Below are 24800 nucleotides of genomic sequence, written 5' to 3' on the forward strand. Positions count from 1 at the left end.
TCATTTCGATCGGAATTTGACGGAAATTTGAGCGTGTAACCAGGCCATTAGATCACTACCGACCTGGAGCGCGACGTAGTCGCCGAAGCCGATGGTGGTGAGCGTGACGAAGCAGTAGTAGAAGCTGTCGAAGTAGCTCCAGCCCTCGTAGCGGGAGAAGACGGCAGCCCCCGTGGTGGTGATGACGAAGGAGAGGAACCCGGTAGCGAACATGAGGTTGATCTCCGTGGCCTCGACCTTGTGGCAGCCCATGTAGATCTTGAAATGGCGAATCACCACCGAGGCGAACTTGTTGAGCCGCTCACCGATCGACTGGAACATGACCAGGCCCAGGGGGATCCCCACCATCGCGTACGCCATGCAAAACGCCTTCCCGCCTATCGTCACGGGGGTCGAGTGCCCATAACCTGTTGAAAAAAATCACATATCGTCACCCTCCAGGCAAAGTATCACAAGCACCATGCGACGTTTTAAAAATTTCCGCCGCCATTTTATTTCTTTACTGAGAAATTATTGGTTGAATCTGTTTGGAAATTTCACTAAATTTATCGGCAGCACAAAGAAAATTCAGTGAAATTTTCGGACAGCTTCGTTGAAAAATTTCTCTGTAAAAAAATATAATGGCGGCGGAAATTTTTAAAAGTCGCATGGCGCTTGTGATACTTTGCCTGGAAGGTGACGATATCATCAGAATGGAGATGAGCCTCTGGATTAGAGTCGCTATGTGAGAAGTTACATGTAGCTAATTTTGAGGTTAAGTAGCTTGGAAAAACATCCGAGATAACCGAACAACAAGAGACAATGTGTTGAAGTAGAGTACCTGTATACGGGAGAGTATTGCCATCTTTGTTTCGCTCTCTGATTGGTTCATCAGTTTTAGGTTATCATGGAGCTCCAAAGTTGGCCCAATGTAAACAAACCCGACCCAGAGGAATACGTATTATCGGCTGAGAAATGAGTGATAATCACACTCAAAGGTTAAATTTCGGCAATAAATCCATCAAAGTTTGATCCAAACTAAATTCAGAAGTTGATCATAAAAAAAATGTCTATGACATCCAAAATCACGACTAGAACTTTGTAGAACTTTGTCGTCATCTTGTTTGTTTACATTGGGACAAGAGCGGAGGGGCTGGGGTTTGTTTATCGCGCTAATTTTTTGGCTCCATGATAGCCGACCAATCAGAGAGCGGCACACTTTTTCTGTAGTAAAAGGATTGGGATGGCAATACTCTCCCGCATACAGGTACTGTAGGTTGAAGAGAAGTTATTGAGAGTGCGCCAATGGGAATTCGAGAAAATAGGAGACTATAACAGGTTTCGTAGAGATCGAACTTTGAAAGCGGCTTGTAAATATGAGTGTATCTATCGGAGGGGAAGGGACTATTTATCAATAAACCTATTCCGAGACAGTGATAATTTCATTATTTTGTCTTCAAAATACAACATTCTATTTGCCTCGTTAGCACATAGCTTGAAGTGAGGCAACCTCCTCAAGGGATAGGATTTGCTCTTCGATAATGCAATTTTCTCCAGGTGAGATTGCTGCTACACGTTCACCTAGCTCTCTCCGTAAATCAGATTATCCGTTATTCCATTTTATTCAAGGCTTCGTTCGGAAAGCCAGTACCAACTCTGATTGGTTGCAGCTTCCACGGTGCATTGGAATCATATGACAGCTATTCATTTTTCAAGAGAGGCACATCCAATTGCGGATGTTCGCATGTAGATGGATAAACCATCTGAGGAAATGTCTCTAAGTATTTCATCAAACAGCCATCAAATAAAGTTTTCTAGGAGTTTAAGCGGTGAGGATGCCAGATTAAGAGTCAGTGCCATATTTCCTTCAACAAGATACTAATTCATGAGAAAATTTTAAATGTTTGTCTAAAAAATTTTTAGACAGTTATATTCGCGATTCAATCTAAAATTTCAAAAAAAATATGCATAAATTTCCTCAAGAATAGATGCTTTATATGCGAGGAAAATTTGGCAACTTTCAGATGCTCATAATGCAGTGGTGTATCGTGCTTCATGATAGATCGATTGATCTACCATTTGAACCTACGTAAAAGGATCTATAAACAGGATGTTCACAACGAACACCTTAACAATCGAGTCCTCACCATAGCTTCAAATGGGGGAATATCGAAAATATAATCGACCATTTACGCCTCGACATTGTTATAATGTATTCTTATCCTTAACACGGCAGTTTACAGTATTCAACGGGTAGATCATGAGGCCTGTTGATCAGCGAAACATAAGACTAGTTGGAACACTAAGTCTCCGACCGTTAATTGGACGTATTTAAATCAAAATGAACTATACATATACGTTGTGACATGAGCCTTATCTTGTACGTATTCTTATGGATCTCAGGACTTTTGTCAAAATGGATATAGTTCCTTTCGATTCAAATACGTCCAATTGTAAAGACTGAAATACTACCTATTGAAAAACACAGTGAGTGACATCCACCGTGTCCTGTTAAAAGTGTAACGAGGCCAGGGCGCCTTCCTTTTGTGTGTATGCAACACGCTCATCCCTTGAGTATTTAAAATTGCATTCAGGCGTTACCGTTAGTCCTTCACAGAGAGCCTTGTAGCGCTGTCTCAAAAAAAAAAAAAGTTCACTGAAAAATTTCATGAGCTAATTATCTGTAAAATTAAAATGAATAGGAGCTACTGAATCCATTAATTGACATTCTTAGAAACTTACCAATCATCGCCAAAACTACAGTGGCGAAGTAAAAGGCACCCGCAAATTTCCATTGCGGTCCAGCCTTGTTACGGTTTTGTTCTCGATCATAACGATCTCCAACATGCGGTAGTCTTCCATTGATATGTTATATTTTTTCATCAACCCATCACGCATGTCTGAAACGGCAAAAAACAAAGCTTGTGAAAAAAAATAAATCTTCAAGGCAATTTGAGGGTGATTTCACGATAACTGGAATAGTTTTGTCGCCGTAACATACAACACATTTTTCGGTCATATTTTTAGTAGTAATGATAATCACTCGAATTTTTTTGCATTAATCTACGCAGGGTTACGTATTATAACGCTTTTTTCAAAGATGTAGCGCTCTACTTTTCAATTTCAATTTATAAATGACCAAAAATGTGCTGTCTGTCACGCTGACTTTTGACCACGTAACAGACAGCACATTTTCGGAGTTTACATAATATTAATTGAGAAGTTGAGCAATAAATCATTAGAAAGTGTCTTATACGTAACCCTCTGAAGATTAATGCGAACAAATTCGAGTGATTATCATTTCTGCTAAAAATATGACCGAAAAATGTGTTTTCTGTTACGGCGACAAAACTATTCCACTTATCGTGAAACCACCTTTGAGGTCTCTAAAAAGTTTTGTAAGTAAGCTCTCTAAAAGTATGTATATGCCGCTTTTATGGCGCGCTAGGGCGCTCTGCGACGCCTTCTCTCCACAGGAATCTGTCATGGTTGAGATCCTCCGTAAGCTGGCATCTCGCCATCTATTCATGGATTGGTAAATTGATTGCAAATAATGTAAGTTGCACAATCCCAGGAACATTCTAATGCTCTTGGTTCCTTTTTGCAAAATGCAAGCCAAATGACTTTCAATATTAGATTCAGTGGTGATGTAGGTTTTCATACAGGTTCCAGGCTCCATCTTGAAATGTACTTTTTTTTGAACAGCGTGCCAGTCCATGCCCTAGCGTAAATATTACCTTGCGGTGAGCTAACCATCACCTTGCGGCAAGGTATCGGCCTATCCATCCTCTCCGAGCCCTCGCCAAGCCAGTTTAAGGAACTCGACGACCGGGATTAAAACCGTATGACAACACTGTAGACCCAAATCCAGACGCAGGGCTTGAAAAAGGCGACATTGCATCGGGAAATACCCGTGTTGGGTCAAGGTAGATTTACACAGGTATGGACAGAACTTAACAACTGGCCTCTGATTGGCTCTCCAGCGGCCCCTTAACGTCAGCCATTTTGAATGTTTTGATTATTTTGATTTATTATGTTCGGTTTATCGTTTGTCAAAATTTTGTGGGATTTTTTGCACAATTTTGATAATGCGATATTAATTTTAACGTTTAAACGCACACACGTTTGAATGTTAATTTGATTGTAATTTAATTAAAAAACGGGCCCCTTAACCTACGTCACGTAGTCATGTGACACGTACTGAGGCTCATGGGAAATTTTCAACTTTTCCATACCTGTGTAAATCTACCTTGGTGTTGGGTACGATTTTCGTCCCCAGCGTTGCCATGCATAATTATTCCCAGTCGTTAAGTTCCACGAACTGACCCGGCGAGGGCTCGGATAGGGCTCGGTGAGGGTGGATAGGCCGATACCTTGCCGCAAGGTGATGGTTAGCTCACCGCAAGGTAATATTTACGCTAGGGTGTACTTTTCCTCAGATGGCTGCCTTGCCACCACCTTCTGTATTTTCTCTATGATCTTCCCGGTCATCTATAGTTCGTTCTGGTAGAAATACGTCCGAGTATGGAATTTCGATTCGGGGTACCTTGGAGGAAATCCCAGCGCTTGCGTTCGGTGTCGGACTCGAGCGCGTCGAAAACGGCCGCCCCGACAAGGAGGTAGGTGAACGTGCAGACGACCAGCGAGAGAGTTCTCACGTTCTGCCGCTTCATCTCGCATCCTGCCCCGACCGAGGAAACCTCCGCCTCATCCTCCGCCCCGAGCCGCCCTCACTCTTCAACCGTCAACCCGCGCGTCCCTCCTGTCCTGTTCACACCAAGAAACATTCAACAATTAAAATACAACATTCAACAATTTAAATACCGCCACCAACATATTTAAACATTTTAAAACACTCAGAGGACGGCGTTCAGGAATGGACCACTAGACAAGGTACGAATTAAAGGATTCTCATACATGTTTCTTAACTAGAATTTCACGTAGAACACGATTCGCCCAACGAAAATGACTGAGACCAACTCCTAACGAAGATATTAACGTTTTTATTTCACATTGGTTACGAGGAATTTGAACTGCCCGCTCACAAGAAACTCAAAGCTCTACGTGAGTCAAATCGCGCACTACAACGGTTTCAACAAGCTTCTCAATCGAGTAATGTTCATTTCCCACCATGTGTTGTTCAAACTATGAGCAATTTGCTCCAGCTGAGCCGATGCGTCAAGATTGAGGTTGCCAGATTTTTATATCCCAGAGACTGTCATGATAACGTTTAGCGCGCGATGTGAATCACGTAGAGCATTGAGTTTTCATGAGCGGGTGGTTTGAATTCACGCATCAAGAATCATTAAATATCTTCGAAGGAGTTGATTTCGGTAATTTTCGTTGTGCGCGTCGTATTTACGTGAAATTTTGGTTAAGAAACATGTATCAGAATGCTGAAATTCGTACCTTGTCTAGTGGTCCATTTTTGGGCTCTTTAATCGCCACTTGGTGTGCCTCAAGGCTTGCACAGAATTTTTTTATGGCCCAGCACTGAAAAAAAAATCACTTGGATCCTGAGTCAAGAGCTGCCGTTTCCCGGAATCTTCTGAATCCCCGGAAGTTTCAGCTATTTTTGGAATTTCCTGAAAAATTTGCGGTTTTTTGCCAGTTTGACCATTTAATTGATCAAATTTAGGGACTTTTTGATCAAATTTGACGATCTTCGGAACTAAATCCGGGCCTATTTCGGAATATCCCTGATAAAAATTGGCGATAAGAGCTGCGTTTCAAATACCATAGGAATTCTTATAGCCGGCTAAAGAAGGCTACAGAAAATCATATAGCTGGCTGTAGAATGCGGAGAAAATCATACGGCCGGGCTATACGAAGCGATAAAAAATTATGCAGCCGGCTATAGTTCCTATCGCCGGGCTTTACACTTTATCGCCTGGCTGTTGCTTTTTCGCCATCGATTATAAAAGGCTATAAGAAATTGTGTAGAAATTCGTGTGCTTTGGAAATCATTAAGTTTGATACGGAACCACCTTAATATTTACAAAACACACATTATATTTTCCTTTAATACATATTTTTTTTCATCAATTAAAATGAGAATAATCCATACAGGATGTGCAAACATTTCAAAATCATGAGTTGAATAACGCTGACTCCGCCAGATTAAATATTAGAGCCTAACACAAAGCGGAGCGGCGACGCACTGGCGCCTACAAACCTAACTGGGATACTTCACGCATTGCGCAACGCGTGAAGTATCCCTGTTAGGTTTGTAGGCGCCAATGCGCGTTTCGTGCTGGCTGCCGCCCGCCGCGCCGTCGCCGTGCCGCAGCGTGCACGGCGCTTGAAGCAACTATTTCACACCAGAGGTATTGCACAGCATCATACGAAACTGAAGGCGCTCTAATATATTAGGAATGGCAGGCATCCATCAAAAGTACGGAGCTTTCCTCGCAAAATAAATCAAGATACTACGGCCCAAAAAGAGAGCAGTAGTCCAAAAACTCACTAAGTCCTAGCATCCGTAATTAGTAACGTTTAGCATACACTTTATCGCCTGGCTGTGATTGCTTAATCGCCATCGGCTATAAAAGGCTATTGGAAATCTTACAGCCGGCCGTAGGTCATCTATGGTATTTTGGAACACAGATTCTCTCGGAACTTTGGCAAATCGGAATATGTTTCCAGAAATCGGAATTTTTCAGGAGTCTTTTGATAAAATAAAATGGCAGCACTGCTTCAATCGTCAACCCCGCTTGTCCTATCCTGTCCTGTTGACACCAGAAAACATTCAACAATTTTAAAACACTCAAAAGATGGCATGTAAGAACTTTTAGGCTCTTTAACCCCCACTTGGCGTGCCTCGTAAGGCCTTGCAAAGAACTTTTTAAGGACCAGCACTGAAAAAAAAAATTATCTTGGATCCAGAGTCGAGAGCTGCAATTTCCCGAATGTAATTCCGAAATTCGGAACTTTACCCGGAATCTTCGGAATCCCCGGAATTTCTCCCATTTGCGGTATTTCCTCGAAATTTGCGGTTTTCCGCCAGTTTGACCATTTATTTGATCAAATTTAAGGGCTTTTTGATAAAATTTTACGATCTTCTGAACCAAATCCGGGCCTATTTCGGAATTTTTCTAGGAACTTCGGCAAATCGGAATATTTTTCCGGAAATCGGAATTATTTAGGAATCTTTTGATAAACTAAAATGGCAGCACTGCTCGTCAGCTCGCACGTCCTTCCTGTCCTCTTGACAGAGAAAAACATTCAACAATTTTAAAACACTCAGAGGACTTTCGGGCTCCTCAATCTCCTCATTCGGGCTCCTTGGCTTGCCTCTTAAGGCATTGCACAGAATTTTTTAAGGACCAGCACTGAAAAAAAATCTCTTGGATCCAGAGTCCAGATTGTTGAAATTGATAGAAAAAGCTATTGACAAAGAAGGAATAAACACCGAAGTGCCGATTGGCGGTTCCGGTGTGTCAACACCTGGTTGACAACGATTAGTAATAAGAACATACATAGTTATAAGTCAAATTTTGTAAATCTGCCTGTATATTATAAGACCTGAATAAAACTCGTTTTTCACAAAAAAAGAAGAAACAAAGGAGACACAGTCTTCATCCAATGCTAATTGATGAGTGACTTGTCGAAGTAAGAATAAAATAAAATTTGCCGAATGATGAGAAACAAATATGGGAATGAGCTTTGGCTAAGGGAGTTCTTGCGAGTTTTTGGTCAGCAGGTGACTTGGAGCGTTTTACCTCTGCGGGCCGATTGTTGAAATTAATAGACAAAGCCATAGACAAAGAAGACGAGAAAAATATGGAGGGATCCTATTGGTGAAAGCGGGTGGTTGGAATGGACAAAAAAAGGTAGGTAACAGGATACTTGACGGCAACTCACGAGGGATCCTTTTATTAGTTCATCGTTTACCCCCTTAGTCTATAAAACACCACCCAAATTAACCAATAGGATCGCTCCATACTCATTATGTCCTCTTTGTTTATCGCTTTGTCTATCGATTTTAGCATTCAGCCCGGAGACCCTTAAAAAATTTGACGAGAAAAAATACTCTTGATTCTATCGGATTTGTGCTTGAATTGAGAGCCAAGCTTCTTAATTTAAGCTGATTTTCTTTTAATTAAAGCAAAAATCCGATTAAATCAAGAGTATTTTTCTTGAAAAAATGTCTAATAGTCTGTATCCAAAAGGCTTTCTTCTTCCAGTGACTGGAAAAGATACGAATTCAAGCATTCTGATGTTTATTTCCTCTTCAGAATTATACATAGAACATGATTCGTGCAACGAAACCAACATATATCGACTCTAAGGCAAGATGATAAAGTTTTTAATTTGACATTTACTACAAAACACGACGCACACTATGCAAATTTCATTTAAACTCCTGGATGCAACCATTTGAGCTCCAAGGATGTCCTTGTTTCATACTCACAAGAGTGAAGGCGTTTTGACTGTCCGGGCACACACACACACACACATACACAATGAGGACCCATCACGACAGAGCGCTTTCAATTCTTCGTTTAAACTACAAAGATAAGTCCTAGGCACGAATAGTTACCTTCACTGCCGTGCTAAGGAAGAACGCCGTAAGAACATTCGAGAGTTGTCACATTTCTTTCTGCAAAATTTTTATTTTTGAGGAGAGTTATGAATTTTTTCCCTTGAAATTTTTAGGAATTTTAGGTGAAATTGCGTACAAAATAATTTGAAAAATCGAAAGGTAAATATTCATAAATTCAGTAAGAAATTCGCGTTTCATCAAAGGAAATTTGGTAACGCTAGAAGGTTCATACGGCGTTTTTCCTTAGCACGACAGTGCAGGCGTAGGTTGTGAGTTTCAATGGTGCTTCAGTTTCAATATAGTGCTTAAGATGATTTGTAGAGCACCTATCCATGCTTGACTATATACTTTCGAGTTGAAGTTAACTGAATTTGTATTCATTAATTAACTAGATTAGGTGCTGCAAATTAATTTGTTGTGTCTGAAATAAGTCTTGAAGAAGATTACGCTCGAGCAATAGCGCCAGGAATTTCTGATTTCAGCCTGATGTTCTGCTCAATCTCAGCCTGATGTATACATTTTTTGCGTATATATTCTTTTTGTATGTATCCGCTGGAACTGTGCGTGGAAGGTGTAGCCCCTGCAATGAGGAAACTACAAAAACCCCTATATCAGTTTGGAACGTTGCAAATTTCCTGTCGTACCTTATTTTTTTTATGGAAAACTAATTAACTTCATATCTTGAAATGTTCCGTGTTTTTCCAGTGAGAGGAATATTCTGTAAAAATTTCGCCCCATGGCGTTGGTTTATTTTCACAAAAGAAAAGTAAAAAAAGAAACGGAGATTATGTAACACCGAAGAAGAGGTGCAAGTTTTTGAGGTTTCACCGTCACCACAACCGCATAGCCCGAACATCCGTGCGCGACCACAGAGATAAAATAGAAGGTGCTAGCGAGTTAAATATTTGTGACCACCGATGTCACTGGAGGTAAACACGAACTTCAGATATTAAGCCCAGTGACTTTCTTGGACGTTTTCTGTTGTAAATTAGGTTTAGACACTTGTCTCAGTATACATTTTTTCCACGTATTAATCGTTTCTGAGCAGTGTTCGAAACTCATCTTTGAGTTTTAGGAGCCATGTGGCGCATCAAGCCCGATTTTTAGGCGCCATTGAAGATTTTTTAGGGACCTAATTGACTTTTTGCCTATATATTACAGCGCATTTAGTGAAAAGTTAGACGCAAGATGTTTTAGTAACAGAACTAGTAAGTAGGGAAAGATGAAAGCACTAAGAATGAAATCGTGAAGAATTGAAAAAGGAAGCTTTCACTTGTAGTGCTGAAGATTCTAAGTTTTTTCAGTTCAAATAGAATTGTCTTCCTTTCTTTTTGTGACTTCCTGTGAGAATCCGGCTTTTTAGGGGGCAATTTTTAAGGGCCACGTTGGCGCAGAGCTTTCATTTTTTAGGCACCATGACCGATTTTTTAGGCGCATTTGGCGCGTTGGCGCCTGTGAGTTATTCGAACACTGTTTCTGCGATTTTTGCGATCAAAGCTGCATCCAGTGATGTAACACGTATACGAAAATGACGCGCAATATGGCCACGGAATTTCATTCGCAACTCTCTCAATTTTCCTCTAATGTGCACGACTACCAATGTAGCTAATTTCTAAGAAAAGCTCAATTGGATACCCAACTTTACATTTGGAGCCTACAATGTAACACATAAAAAATTCTTCTCCATGACGTATGTACCTACGTCGCGTGGGGCTGAGCCGCGACACGCAGTAGTTTGGACTTCCGTGCGCCTACATAAAAAAGATTCATGCTGAGGGATAGGGACTTTTGCACGCAAGAGATAGGTAAGACATAAAAATGCAATAGCAGTTGTCACGAAAAAGGATTGAACAATTGAACATGTCCGAAAAGGGATTTGTTAAGTTTTAGACGGCATCTAAAAAATCCTTGATTCGAGTACAAGAAATAACGGAATTTGTGGGAGAGCAAAAATTTGAACGAAAGAGCTTTGAGTGACGTATAATCCGCATATATTTAAAGAATGGAATCGTTACAGAGAGGATAGACTATCGTGAGCACTGAAGTTGGCTGTACTTGGCGGTGAAAACCGAAGTGAAGTTTCCAAGTAGGAAAAACTGGAGCTTAGCTTCGAAAAAGCTTTCAATCCATCTTGTCAATCATCATCATTGTCATTGTCATTGTCAATCCATCTTGTGCCTATATGCAATAAAAAATATGATAAAGAAAGATGCGGGCGACTGATCACAGGAACGAGTCAGTGAAGCTTGCTCGATGCTTGAATTTGAAAATTCATAGAGAGAGACCGAAAATATGGGGGAAAGGGAGATGGAGAACTCTATGAATAAATGCGTTGCGTAGTAACTCCGGCTCTTTTTCCCAGACTGGCTCTCTAGTATTTGGTAGTACACTGTACAAGTTAAGTTTCCTCTTTCGTATTTCTTTGGCGTCGCGGGCCCAGTTTAAGAATGACGTCAAATTTATTTTATTCCATTCCATTCCATTCAGAGTTTTTCTTTTTTATCATAATGAAACGTGTTTCTTTGCATCATGGCAGAGCAGAATACATGACATGGCATTTTAAAAAAAAATTGACTGCGGTTGAAATACCAACATAACGCCCTAATCATTCGTAGGAATAGACAATCTGCGAAATTCAGTCATCTACGCTTTGTGATTATCCACACTCTTCAATACTCCATCAATTTTTGTTCTTTTAGTACATAATCATCGAGGATTTGCGATTTTTAATAACCGAAAAATCTTCTTTCAACTTGTGCTGGATAACTCGTTAATCAATCGTTCGAATAATGTATCGACAACTGCTATATTTATCAGTCCTTTCGAGCTGCATCCTGCTCAGCGCTGGTGAGCTGACAGCCCCGCCATTTTCAAGGAGCACCTCATTCAGGCATTCCTCACCCTTGAGGAGCCCGTCATTCAAGAGCACCTCACCAATGAGTAAGCCCTCGCCAGGAAGTGATCTCCCACTATGGAAGAACTCTTCGCCATCGAGGAATCCCTCACCATTGAGTGATCTCCCACTGTGGAGAAGCTTCGGACCATGGAGTGGTTTCTCATAGAGGGGTGACTCCTCACTGGAAAAAAAAACACATTGGATCTAGAGTCCAGACTCTTGAAAACATCGACAAGAAAAAATACTCTTGATTCAATTGGATTCTTGCTTAAATCAAGAACCAAGCCTCTTAGTTTGAGCTGATTTCCTTTTGATTTAAGCAAAAATCTGATTGAATCAAGACTATTTTTTCTTGTCATCGTTTTCAAGAGTCTGGACTCTAGATCCAATGTGTTTTTTTTTCCAGTGCACCACGGCGTGCAACATGGAGTAACTCCTTACCAGAGGATAGTCCCCAATGGAGGACAGCCTCACCTCCGAGGATTCCCTCACCAAAATCCAGGGCACTTACACACCCTTCTCGACGGAAGTAGACTCTTGTAAGACAGATTCAGCCCCTCCTACGGATTCTGCTTCTGATGTAGCTGCTTCGAAGTAGAAAGCAGATGAGCTGAACGAGCACTTCAACAATGTGGTCGGGAGTTGCGAAGGCCCGAGGGGCGAGAGTCCAGCGTAGGGAAAGTAGAAAAAAAAAGGTGGGACCTAGTGATCAGTCAGGTAGGATTGAAAGATGCAGCTGTACAGTAAAAGGGCGTATAAACACTATGAAAGTGGTCCGTAGAGGTATCCATTAGTATGTCGATTCCATTGCATAGGGTGCGTATGTATTCTGAGTACAAGAAGGTTACATTGAGTAGAGTTTAAGTGTTCTGAAACAGAAATTCATACACAATCGGTAGGATGGAGTCACGATGATTTGACGTACGTCAAAGGAGAGTAAAATATGTAAAAATGCTAGACATAGGTTGTATAGGTTGTCGATAGAGCCTTCCCGGGCCTTTTTTTTTTAAAAAAAGAAAGGCGTTTGCCGATTTGGGGTAAAACTCAGGACTTAAGGCTTTCATGTTGATTTGTACGAATTTCTGTCCCTTTTCCCCTCCGTATATACCAACTATACCGATGAAAATACATCCTGATAGACAAATTAAGTTTTATGGAAAGTGAGATAACCCTCTGTTCATCGTGATTTATCGAAAATCTGTCTTAGAATCCGGGAAATCACGCAAGGTTGCGTCCACTTAGGTTGCATAAGGCGCGGCGACAAATCGGGTCAAAACGCCTACTAACGGAAAGTTCTTGCCACGGGGGTGCGCTTAAAATTGAGCTCATGGATTTATTTATCATCGCACAAAAATGGTTATGGTTATCATTTTAAACGCCAGAGAATGATCTTTCTACAAAATACGAGAGGAGGTTTGTTTCTCCAACCGATTGAAAATTATTCGTCGTTGTAAATTTTGGAAATTTGGACATTTTCTGTTCTTTTGAAAAATACCGGGAAAATTCGGAGGAAAAACGCAAGTACATCCGTTGCACTCGTTAACTTTCAACATAGCTTCTAAATAACCCCAAAATAATGAAAATCGGACGAGAATGTGCCGAGATATAGCGTGCGTATAACTTGCGTAGCACGTTAATTGCCCGTATTCCGCCGTTTTCACCGCGCACCGCGTACCCCGACGCTTCACTTGCATTGCTCTAGCGGGTGCATTTTTTGACGCACAAAAATTGTTGTGGTATCAAATTTAAGGTCAGATAATTTTCCATCACCGTTACTTAAGGCAAAAAAGTCATTTTCTCGCGTGTTAAATAATAAAACGCTCTTGAAAATCGGGTGAAATTTCAAAATTTCAAAATTTTCCTAATGACCATTCACGTGTGCCTTGGGCGAAAAAATTTATAAGATAGACTTCTGTAAAAGCATTTTAGCTTCAAAACGAGATCAAGAAAACGAAAATCGGACACGTAGTTTCCGCGATAAAGCGCGCTTAAAAAACGCTTGGCGGCCATCATTAACGGCCGCCATCTTGGTTTCTGCACGGACCCCAGAGTGCTTCTCCTTCTAAAAGGGCTTCTAATGACTATAAAAATGATCCCTGAAAGCGGCAATTTCCAATCAAAAAGTGCAGGGTGTTGGCCATTATTCGATTGTACCCATCGTACTATAACGAAATATATTCGTATCACAGTCACTAAACTTGAAAAAGTTAATAATTAAAGAGATTTCTCGGAGATATGAGAGAGTTTGGAGAGAATGGAAAAAAAACTCCAAAAAGTTCAGAAAATTTCAAAGGCAGGAAAATAAGAAAAAATTGTCGAATTAATGAGGCAAGTAAACAGGCGACCCGCGGAAATGAATAAAAAAAGATTCGAGAAAAAGAATTAGAAAAAAAAGTTTATAAGGTCGTATATACCATATTTATGAAGACGTAGCATTTGACACTTAAAAAAAAAAAATTGAACTGATTTAACGGAGACTGAAATTCGACACTTTAAGGCAACACTGTTGAAGACAGAGGTTGAACGGAAACTGATTCGAAGTGAGCTTAAAAGTCACAGACCGGGTTTTGCACCATGTCACGAAAAAGGATTGAAATGTCCGAAAAGGGATTTGTGAGAATTTGTGGGAGAGCAAGAATTTGAACGAAAGAGCTTTGAGTGACGTATAATCCGCATATATTTAAAGAATGGAATCGTTACAGAGAGGATAGACTATCGTGAGCACTGAAGTTGGCTGTACTTGGCGGTGAAAACCGAAGTGAAGTTTCCAAGTAGGAAAAACTGGAGCTTAGCTTCGAAAAAGCTTTCAATCCATCTTGTCAATCATCATCATTGTCATTGTCATTGTCAATCCATCTTGTGCCTATATGCAATAAAAAATATGATAAAGAAAGATGCGGGCGACTGATCACAGGAACGAGTCAGTGAAGCTTGCTCGATGCTTGAATTTGAAAATTCATAGAGAGAGACCGAAAATATGGGGGAAAGGGAGATGGAGAACTCTATGAATAAATGCGTTGCGTAGTAACTCCGGCTCTTTTTCCCAGACTGGCTCTCTAGTATTTGGTAGTACACTGTACAAGTTAAGTTTCCTCTTTCGTATTTCTTTGGCGTCGCGGGCCCAGTTTAAGAATGACGTCAAATTTATTTTATTCCATTCCATTCCATTCAGAGTTTTTCTTTTTTATCATAATGAAACGTGTTTCTTTGCATCATGGCAGAGCAGAATACATGACATGGCATTTTAAAAAAAATTGACTGCGGTTGAAATACCAACATAACGCCCTAATCATTCGTAGGAATAGACAATCTGCGAAATTCAGTCATCCACGCTTTGTGATTATCCACACTCTTCAATACTCCATCAATTTTTGTTTTTTTAGTACATAATCATCGAGGATTTGCGATTTTTAATAACCGAAAAATCTTCTTTCAACTTGTGCTGGATTACTCGTTAATCAATCGTTCGAATAATGTATCGACAACTGCTATATTTATCAGTCCTTTCGAGCTGCATCCTGCTCAGCGCTGGTGAGCTGACAGCCCCGCCATTTTCAAGGAGCACCTCATTCAGGCATTCCTCACCCTTGAGGAGCCCGTCATTCAAGAGCACCTCACCAATGAGTAAGCCCTCGCCAGGAAGTGATCTCCCACTATGGAAGAACTCTTCGCCATCGAGGAATCCCTCACCATTGAGTGATCTCCCACTGTGGAGAAGCTTCGGACCATGGAGTGGTTCCTCACAGAGGGGTAACTCCTCACCACCACGGCGTGCAGCATGGAGTAACTCCTCACCAGAGGATAGTCCCCCATGGAGGACAGCCTCACCTCCGAGGATTCCCTCACCAAAATTCAGGACACCTACACCCTTCTCGACGGAAGCAGACTCTAGTAAGACACATTCAGCCCCTCCTACGGAGTCTGCTTCTGATGTAGTTGCTTCGAAGCAGTAAGCAGATGAGCTGAACGAGCGCTTCAACAATGTGGTCGGGGGTTGCGAAGGCCCGAGGGGCGAGAGTCCAGCGTACGAGTGTGCCGGAATTTTTATTCGTGGTGGCAGCAGCGATCGCAACCCGTACGCTTGGACCTTGAGCCGGTACAGCCGGGAGAAAATGTCCGTCTGCATGGGGTATCTACGTCGAGATGCGCAGTGGGCTGGGTTTCCTTACGGCTACGTCACCGGATTCATTATGTAGGAACTCCGTGTTTTATTACTTGATGGGCTTGTCGATGTTATTGAGGTGAAGACTCGAAAAAATAGTCTCTTGGATCCAGAAGCTGGACTCTTAAAAAAAATTGACGAGAAAAAATACTCTTAATTCTATCAGATTTTTGCTGGAATCGAAAACCAAGCTCATTTTAAGTTTAGTCAAGCTTGATTTCAGCTGATTTCATTTTTATTCAAGCAGAAATCCGATTGAATCAGGAGTATTTTTCGTGTCAAATTTTTTAGAAGTTTAGGTTCTGAATCCAAGAGACTTTTTCCCTAGTGTAAATTGACGTATTTCTGTCAAACAAAACTAAGCGCCAAATTGAGTTCCTTTTGAGGATTTTAGGTACCCGGATAGCGCGTTCTGTCAAATGGAACTAAGCGCCATGGAGAAGCATTGCGAGTATAGGATGGAACGAGCATCGCGTTCTGCAACACCCGTCAATCCAAGCCCCACTCTCCTTTCCTCCCCCATGTCGCTTAGTTCTGTTTGATAGAAATTCGTCCACTTGATGAGCTTGTGGATGTTAGTGAGACGAAGACTCAAAAAAAAGTCTCTTGGATCCAGAATCTGGACTAACAAATAAATTGACGAGAGAAAATACTCTTGATTCAATCGGATTTCTGCTAGAATCGAAAACCAAGCTCATTTTATGTTCAGTCAAGCTTGATTTTAGCTGATTTCATTTTGATTCAAGCAGAAATCCGATTGAATCAAAAGTGTTTTTCATGTCAAATTTTTTGGAAGTCTGGGCTCTGGATCCAAGAAACTTTTTTCCTAGTGTAATTTTTTTGTTTTGGAACCAGCCTAATCCGTCAAGGGAGTCTTCCGGGTAGATTAAAAAAAAATTGAAAAATGTCGCCTACGTTTTTTCTCTCGTTTTCGAGATAATAGGGACTATTAGGGAATAATAGGAGTTGATAATAGGGGGATAATGGGGCCCCCATGGAAAGCGTTTTTCGAAAAAAAAGTTATACCACAAAAATGTCTTCTTTTGACCCAAAGAATCGACTCCTTCAATATTCGTACTTAATCCTGGGACACCCTGTATATGATCGGCCTAATGGAAATCAGAGTATCAGAGTGTTCTCGTTCTGAAAAAAGTTAGCTTAATTGCACAGATGGCTCTGATATGTAGATCACGGATTGAGAGATGATTGATCGACAGGTATGTTCCTTCTCACAAAGGTACTCTTTACCATGTTAAAGTGCTTTTGCAGAACTAGATGACGCAGTATGACACATCATTGGTAGTATTTAAGCAGCAATGGTAGTCATTCCGGCTCTTTTTCCTTGAAAACTGACTGGTTCTCTAGTGTTGGGTCGTGCAAGTTAAATCTCCTTTCTCGTATCATTCTGGGGTTGCGAGATTAGTTCAAGAATGACGTCAACTTTGATTTATCCCGTTCAGTGCTTTTCCTTTTCATTATAATGAAATATGTTTCTTTGTATCATGTAGAGCAGGATACATGACACGACATTTTAAAGGAAATTTCCATCGGTTGATATACCAACACAACGCCCTTATCTTTCGTAGGAATAGACAACGCCAGATATTTAGCCATCCACGTTTTGTAACTATCCACGAGCTTCAATTATTCGTCGATTTTAGATTTTTAGCCCATAATCATCGATAATTTGCGATTTTCAATAACCAAAAAATCTTTCTCCAACTTTTGCTTGGTTACTCGTCAATCAATCGTTCGCAAATATGCATAGAAAATTGCTATATTTATCATTCCTTTCCATCTGCGTCTTGCTCAGCGCTGGTGAGCAGACAGCCCCGCCATTCCCAAGGAGCACCTCATTCAGGCATTCCTCACCCTTAAGGAGCCCGTCATTCAAGAACACCTCGCCAGGAAGTGGAATCCCAGTACTGTTTAAAAGCTCATCGCCATTTGGTGATCTCCCACTATGGAAGAACCCCTCACCATCGAGGAATCCCTCACCATTGAGCGATCTCCCACTGTGGAGAACCTCCGGACCATGGAGTGGCTCACAGAGGGGTGACTCCTCACCACCACGGCGTGCAACGTGGAGTAACTCCTCACCAGAGGATAGTCACCCATGGAGAAGTTCCTCACCTCCAAGGACTCCCTCGCCAAGATTCAAGACACCCACACCCTTCTCGACAGAAGCAGACTCAAGTGAGACAGGTTCACCTCCGAGGACCCCCTCGCCAAGATTCAGGACATCCACACCCTTCTCGACAGAAGCAGACTCAAGTGAGTCAGGTTCACCTCCGAGGACCCCCTCGCCAAGATTCAGGACACCTACTCCCTTCTCGACGGAAGGAGACTCCGGTGAGACAGATTCAGCCCCTCCTACGGATTCTGCCTCTGATGTAGCTGCTTCGAAGCGGAAGGCAGACGAGCTGAACGAGCGTTTCAACAATGCGGTCGGGGGTTGCGAAGGCCCGAGGGGCGAGAGTCCGGCGTACGAATGTTCCGGCATTTTGATTCGCGGTGTCAGCAGCGATCGCAACCCGTACGCTTGGACCTTGAGCAAGTACAGCCGGGAGACAATGTCCGTCTGCATGGGGTATCTACGTCGAGATGCGCAGTGGGCCGGGTTTCCATACGGCTACGTCAGTGGATTTATCATGTAGGAACTCCGCATTTTATTATGTGCTGGTTACACGCTCAAATTTCCACCAATTTCCGATCGAATGGTGACTGGTGCGCACCATCTACCATCAAATTTCTGCGGCCTGCAAAAATTCGATGGTAGATGATGGAGCTGTGGGGCTCATCCTTCATCTGATTTCCATACAACCGCGCTTATTTCTTGCTTATTTCAATCAACACGCTGTTTTAATTAATTTTACTCGTCAATCTAGATAACTCTCGACCGCCATCTTGGTCATCGTTTTGATCGGAATTTGACGGAAATTTGAGCGTGTAACCAGGCTATTACTTGATGAGTTTGTCGATGTTATTGAAATGAGGACTCGAAAAAAAAGTCTCTTGGATCCGGAATCTGGACTTCTAAGAAAATTGACGAGAAAAAATACTCTTGATTCGCAATAGGATTTTTGCTGGAACCGGAAGCCAAGCTCATTTGGACGTATTTATGCTAAAAGGAACTATGTGGAAGTGGAAAGATGGAGTGTGCTCGTGGAAGCTGGATAAGAAACTATGTAAAAAAGGATATAGTTCCTTTTGAGAAAATGTAAAAGCGGGATTTGACATTACATCAAAAAGAACTGAGCACTAACTCGTGAGCCGTGGATATGTGACAAGAGCGTTGTGGACAGGGCTCATGAGTTAAAAACCGACGAGACCTAGTCGTCGTCGCTCGTGTCGCGCCATGTACCCGATCCTCACCGCTGACGTCACCGGCGCTTTAAAAGTCCCATTCGTTCTTATGGCCCAAGCACTAACGAGCCACACCCCATTTTTCCACTTGCACATAGTTCTATTTCGCATAAATGCGTCCATTTTAAGTTTAGTCAAGCTTGATTTCAGCTGATTTCATTTTGATTCAAGCAGAAATCCGATTGAATCGTGAGTGTTTTTCGTGTCAAATTGTTTAGAAGTCTATGGGCTCTGGATCCAAGAGACTTTTTTCTTAGTGTACTTTTCTGCTTCGGAACCAGCCTAATCCGTTAAGGGGGTCTTCCAGTAAAATTTTAAAACAATTGAAAAATCTCGGAAAAAATGTTGAGCTCTTCACTGGAAAATTGATCGAATTTATTCATTTCAAAGATGAAAGATATATGTTACGCACTTAATTAGAAAAACCTCTCAAATTTTTGGGAAGCTGTAGCAGTTTTCTAAGATGGGTGGAGCAAACTTCTAGGAGGAAGAGTGGGACCCTAGGTTATCTCCTATTTCCACCTTTGCTCGGGAGGAAGAGTTTTTTCACACTTTCTTCAGGGGGCCTCATAAAATCAGACGCTGTTAAATTTGACATTTTAGAATGATAACCTTTGCCATGTGAGACATAATCGTGGCAGAATAATCATTTTTCTTGTTCAAACAAAATGAGAAGTCTGCGCAGTTTCATTCTTTTTCATTCTTTAATGGCTGACAGTGCGAGCTTTAGGAACTTTAACTCTATGGGGCCATCATACTAAATTAGGAGACTTGTTCGATAATTTTGGAATTTACAAAAAGAAGGCAGCAAGCGTTTTTCTGTATCGAGATAGTAATACCAACAATAAAAACACATTAAAGTACAAAAACAATTTGGCATATGAGGCTGAGGAGAAATGAAACAAACCAGAACGTTCCTGGCCAGTTATACGCCCATTCTCAACTGGAAAAAAAAGCTAAAAATGTAAAAATTAAAACGACAAAATGTGTAAGCAACTCAATTCTTGTTTAACATGCAACTCATTTCTTGATTTAATTTTTACATTTTTAGCTTTTTCTTCCAGTTGAGAATGGGCATGTGACTAGCCCGAAACGTCCTGGTTTGTTTTATGTCTCCTCAGTCTTGTATACCCATTTGTTTCTGTATTTTAATGTGTTTGTATTGTTCTCTGCATTTGGTTTATTGTGTCTCATCTCTCTTTTGTCACGATCACCGAAAAAAATAATATGCTGTTTTAGCACCGAGGATGTCAAAGTGGTCTAGTGTCTAGTGGTCCCAAGATGCTGCCTTTACAGCCCCCGCAGTTAATTTTACATCCTGTGAATGCAAATTCAACTGCGTGGGCAATCAAGGCAACATATTAGGATCACCAGACACACTTTTTACATCCTAGATGCTAAGACAGCATATTATTTTTTCAGTGATAGTAATACCTCAAATCAATTTTTCTTGTTCTGACATAGGTACCCGCAATCGAAGACCCCATGGACGAAGACCAAGACAGGGGTCATCTGCGCCTTCCCGCTAGACGCGCACTCTGACGAACGAACCGGGAAATACGCTTGCGGGGAGAGTCAGCAGGACACTATAGGAGAGAGCGGTCATTGCCATGCTCAAGGCATCTTCTCGTTCAGGGATTGGCTGGCTCATTATCACCGCGTCAGCTTTAATTTCTCCCACACCCAGTGCGGCTTTGATATGACCGCGCCGCAAGCTCCAGGCCTGTTCAGGACCTTTCTAAAAGCCTCGAATTTCGTGCAGAACGAGCCTTTCGACCTCAAGAATAACGAGATTCTGGTTTACGCCTGGAACGAGAACGATGTTGCAAGAATCCCGATCGAAGCGTTTTTCTTTACCGTCGGAAGCGAGGAGGGGCGGCTTAGTGCCAGGAGGTTTCAGCGGGATTTTAAACGAGCCAGTGGCGGGGAGACGATTCCAATCGTGGGTATCCAGTTTCCAAAACCGAATGTCCGGGAATTTAAGGTGTATCCGATGGATGAAGCCAAGCTCATCACGGAGAGAATTGCACGATCCACGCCGGTGAACCCATGGTTGATGCGTTCTCCCAGTAGAGGAGGATCACATGATTTTTCGTCGTTATTCGCGAGCCCTTCTGCTAGAGGAGGATCACATGATTTCGCTTCGTTATTCGCGAACCATTCTGATAGAGGAGGATCACATGATTTTTCGTCGTTGTTCGCGAACCCTTCTGATAGAGGAGGATCACATGATTTCGCCTCGTTATTCGCAAACCCCTCTGCTAGAGGAGGATTCTCGCCACGATTTGGCAGCTCCCCTAGTAATAGATTTATCATGCAGTAAGTAAAAAAAAATGATGATGATGCATCGGAATTGAATCAGAGAGAACGAAATCACACCAACTCGGTAACTCGAAAATGCTCAATTTTCATCAAAGACGGTCAATTTTTATGAAGGTTATTGAAGTATAAGCGCATCTGTTCCAACTTGGACCTTTAACGTGCACCGAAAAAAAGTGAAGTTAATTTAACATTCTGGATGTAAAAACAGTGTGCGAGAACTTACAGATTGCTAAATTACCCGATGTGGCAGTTAATTTTACATCTTGACATTGCTAAAGTAACTACTGCAGCAGTTAGATCAGAATTTAGTGAGTGCTTGCACACTTTTTTTACATCCAAAATGTAGAATCAACTTAATTTTTTTTTCAGAGTGTCTTTAAGTTTTTGCCTTTCGGCACCAAAAATCTTTTTCTTGGACTAATTTCTTCACCCGCTGTGTGGTCTCGTGTGTGTCTTCACTATTCTCATTATTTAGAGTTGATGTGTTTTCGTTCTCACTGATTCAATTATTTCCAGGTGGGTCTCTCGGTCAAATTTTTTGTAAAAGTACCCGATGTTCTCTAACGTGTGATGCTCAGAAATTTTGGAGAAATTATTAATTACTGATGAAATAGATGATCGGATCGTTCTCTTAAAGGCCAAAGATGGAGCTTAAGTCTAATAATAATTTGATAAGGAGGAAGCTCGGTTTAATCCGTGTATCCAATTAGAGGAGACTTAAGACCACCTCTTTTTTGATCTCTTTGTAAAAAAAGAGAACGTTTTCGATATAAAATATTTAAACATTACGAAGCCCAAAAATAATGTTGCTGGGTAATGCGTCCGTGCATACATTTTTTATCCAAAGCTCAAGATTTTATACCAGTTTTTACAACCACAAAAAAATGAAAAATATTCAAATTTTGGCGTTTGTACCAGAATGACGTTATTTCCCATAAGGTGACACACTATGTACCATGGTACATGTTACATAGTGTGTCTCAACGGCTGGAAAGGGTGTATTTGATAACGAGAAGCGCCCAAAAAGGTATATGGTAAACGAGAAGGTGGTAAACTTGCGGTATTTAAGAGATTGGGCATAATTTATGCTATATCAACAATCGGTATTTTAGGTTTTATGGTTTTGGGGGACATCATATATTTATCGTTAGAATAGAAGTAGACACTCGAGCTTATTTACTTCAGCTACTATGCTTATCGTTGTTCCCACATGAATTAAAATTTTTGGGGATTCAGTACTTTGGAAATAATAAAATCTAATAAGTTTAGTCTTTTTGTTCATTGATTTTCAGGGTTTTTATTTTTATTCACCATGGGAGGTTTAACTGGGATTATATTGTATAAATCTTCTGTCGATGTTTGTTTACATGGTACTTATTTTGTTGTGGTTCACACAGCTGTTTTGACCGTGGGGATACGGTCAAGCCATCGCTGTGTTAGACACCATTGCATTGCTTTGTACGTAGGACTAAACTTGAGTTTTAGACTAAAGCATTGGTTCTTCTGCTCGTTTTATTCTAAAAAATATACCTAGGTACGATTTCCACTTGAAATTTCTAACATTTACAATTTTCATCGATGTGTTGCTATCCCTCTTATAGCCCTGCATAATACGAAAAAAATCGTAGGATCAACAATGTGTATTGTGAATTCTAGGTCCTACCTAATTTTATAGTTGTACTACCAATGTTACTATGTTAGTAACAACTATTTTAGTCCCGGTAACAACGCGGACTGAGACCGTATTTTTACTGGGAAAAATAGAACGAAAAAAAAATAAATAGTATCACAAAAGTAAAATCGTAAATCGACCAGTAAAGTTGAAAGGACTTGAAATCCTCTATGAATATTGTATGGGCATGATTCTTTTTTTCAGATAAGGAAGGAGTGTTTAATGATATGTAGCTTGGTGTAATAAATATTCTGCGCAATACATCGTTATTTTTTCTAATAAATAAAACTGTAAAAATGCTTTTCTTTGCTAATGATTTTCCAAGTACATAACAATGAAATATTTTTGGCGGTCCAAAAAAACCCGGTCTTGCGTATAACCGCAATTCTTGCGGCTATTTCAAAAACCAAAGAAAGTAGCTATCACTACCATGATAAAGTAATTTGTAGGGAGACTCAACGCGACGTTTGGCGGTTTTATTCAGTGTTTTGTAATTTATTTAACGCCTCTTTATGAAAAATTAAAGGCGCGGGAGAAGAAAAAAATCCGCAAAATTTGAAGGTATGATAAACATTTATAGTTGCGACAAACGATTTGTCTCCTAGTGAATTCTGAATCTAAAGGGGGGGATGGTGACTCCATAAAATACCCCTTCTCTCCTTGACTATGTATCTGAAGAGGACCTAAGAAACTTGCCTATCATAACCGGGCAAAAGTGTACGAACTTTGCCTTATTCGTCATGTGACAGACAGTGAAACGTAATAAATCGTGACCATTAGAAAAAAGAAGATATGTAAAAAAAAAAAAACGAAAAAAAAATCTTAGAAAATGACTTTTTTAGGGGAAAGGCAAGGATTTTAGGTCAAGAGAGAAGGAGCAACCCCTTGAACTCCTTTACCTTTGGCCACGCATCCGTGCGAAAATTAATGAACTCAGAATATAATAAAGTTTCCCGGAACTTCTGTCGACTAATTCGCTGGGACAGAGAACAAAACATAAGAAAAAAAACCACGTGACCAATAGAGAAATACGTAAAAAGGAAGTACCATAAAAAAATACCATGGGAGACCCATGACACAGGAAAGGTGTGTGTGATTTCTAGACCGCTGCTCCTCAAACATGCAAACACCTCACCAAAACAACGCTCATGCGTTCGGCGTCGAGAGACACCAAAACCTTCACGAAAGCAAAACTCACCGATCAAACCTGCTCCAAAAGTCGCCGAGAACATTCACAATCAGACGAGCACATTTCTCGAGCCCAGCGTCAGGCCCGACGCGCGTATAAAAGTATAAAGCGTGTACAAAATAGGTACGAGTAGACGGATCGGTTTGGCGTGCACTGCGTTTTGCCTAAGTCTCCGGCGACTGTGTCGGACTGCGTTTCGAGATGAGTGGCTGGGTTATCGATCTCGCTGTCTCGATGCTCGGTGCGCGACGGGGTGGTGATCGGTGAGCCGCGGCCCGGATGCTGGGGTCCCGTGCGCAGGCTGCAGCTTTCGCGCCCTCCGAAAGCTCCGCAGTGCTGCCGAATTTCACACGTAAATGAAAGGAATACTGCCGGTAGCGAAGTTAACCGTAATTGCAGGAATAGAGGATTAAGCAAATGAGCTTAGTAGCGCCTGAGTGCGGATTATTTTACTGAGAGGAGGCTCCGTCCTCTGTCGTATTCTGCCGTGCTAAGGAAGAACGCCGTATGAACATTCGAGAGTTGCCAAATTTCCCCAAATAAAACATGTATTTTTGAGGAAAGTTATGCATATTTTTCCTTGAAATTATCTGAAAAATTGGAAGGAAAATATTCACAATTTTACCAGGAAATTTGTGCTAAGGAAGAACGCCGTATGAACATTCGAGA

At 41.2% G+C, this 24800-nt stretch overlaps 2 protein-coding genes across 2 annotated transcripts; one reads left to right on the forward strand and one right to left on the reverse strand.

The window, feature by feature from the left end:
• On the reverse strand, nt 1–24433 carry LOC140225681 (two pore potassium channel protein sup-9-like). Its single transcript, XM_072305319.1, is given in 5 exon segments — nt 1–407; nt 2722–2791; nt 2794–2879; nt 4526–4746; nt 24141–24433. Coding segments are annotated over 4 exon segments (690 nt in total). The 5' UTR covers nt 4653–4746; nt 24141–24433.
• LOC109044707 (uncharacterized) lies at nt 16918–23203 on the forward strand. Its single transcript, XM_019062542.2, has 2 exons — nt 16918–18235; nt 20413–23203. The coding sequence occupies exons 1-2, from the start codon at nt 17343–17345 to the stop codon at nt 21269–21271; spliced, it is 1752 nt and encodes a 583-aa protein (XP_018918087.2). The 5' UTR covers nt 16918–17342; the 3' UTR covers nt 21272–23203.
• Nucleotides 24434–24800: the final 367 nt, after the last annotated feature.

Source organism: Bemisia tabaci, chromosome 10 (assembly GCF_918797505.1).
Source record: "Bemisia tabaci chromosome 10, PGI_BMITA_v3".
In the NCBI taxonomy this organism is placed as follows: Eukaryota; Metazoa; Arthropoda; class Insecta; order Hemiptera; family Aleyrodidae; genus Bemisia; species Bemisia tabaci.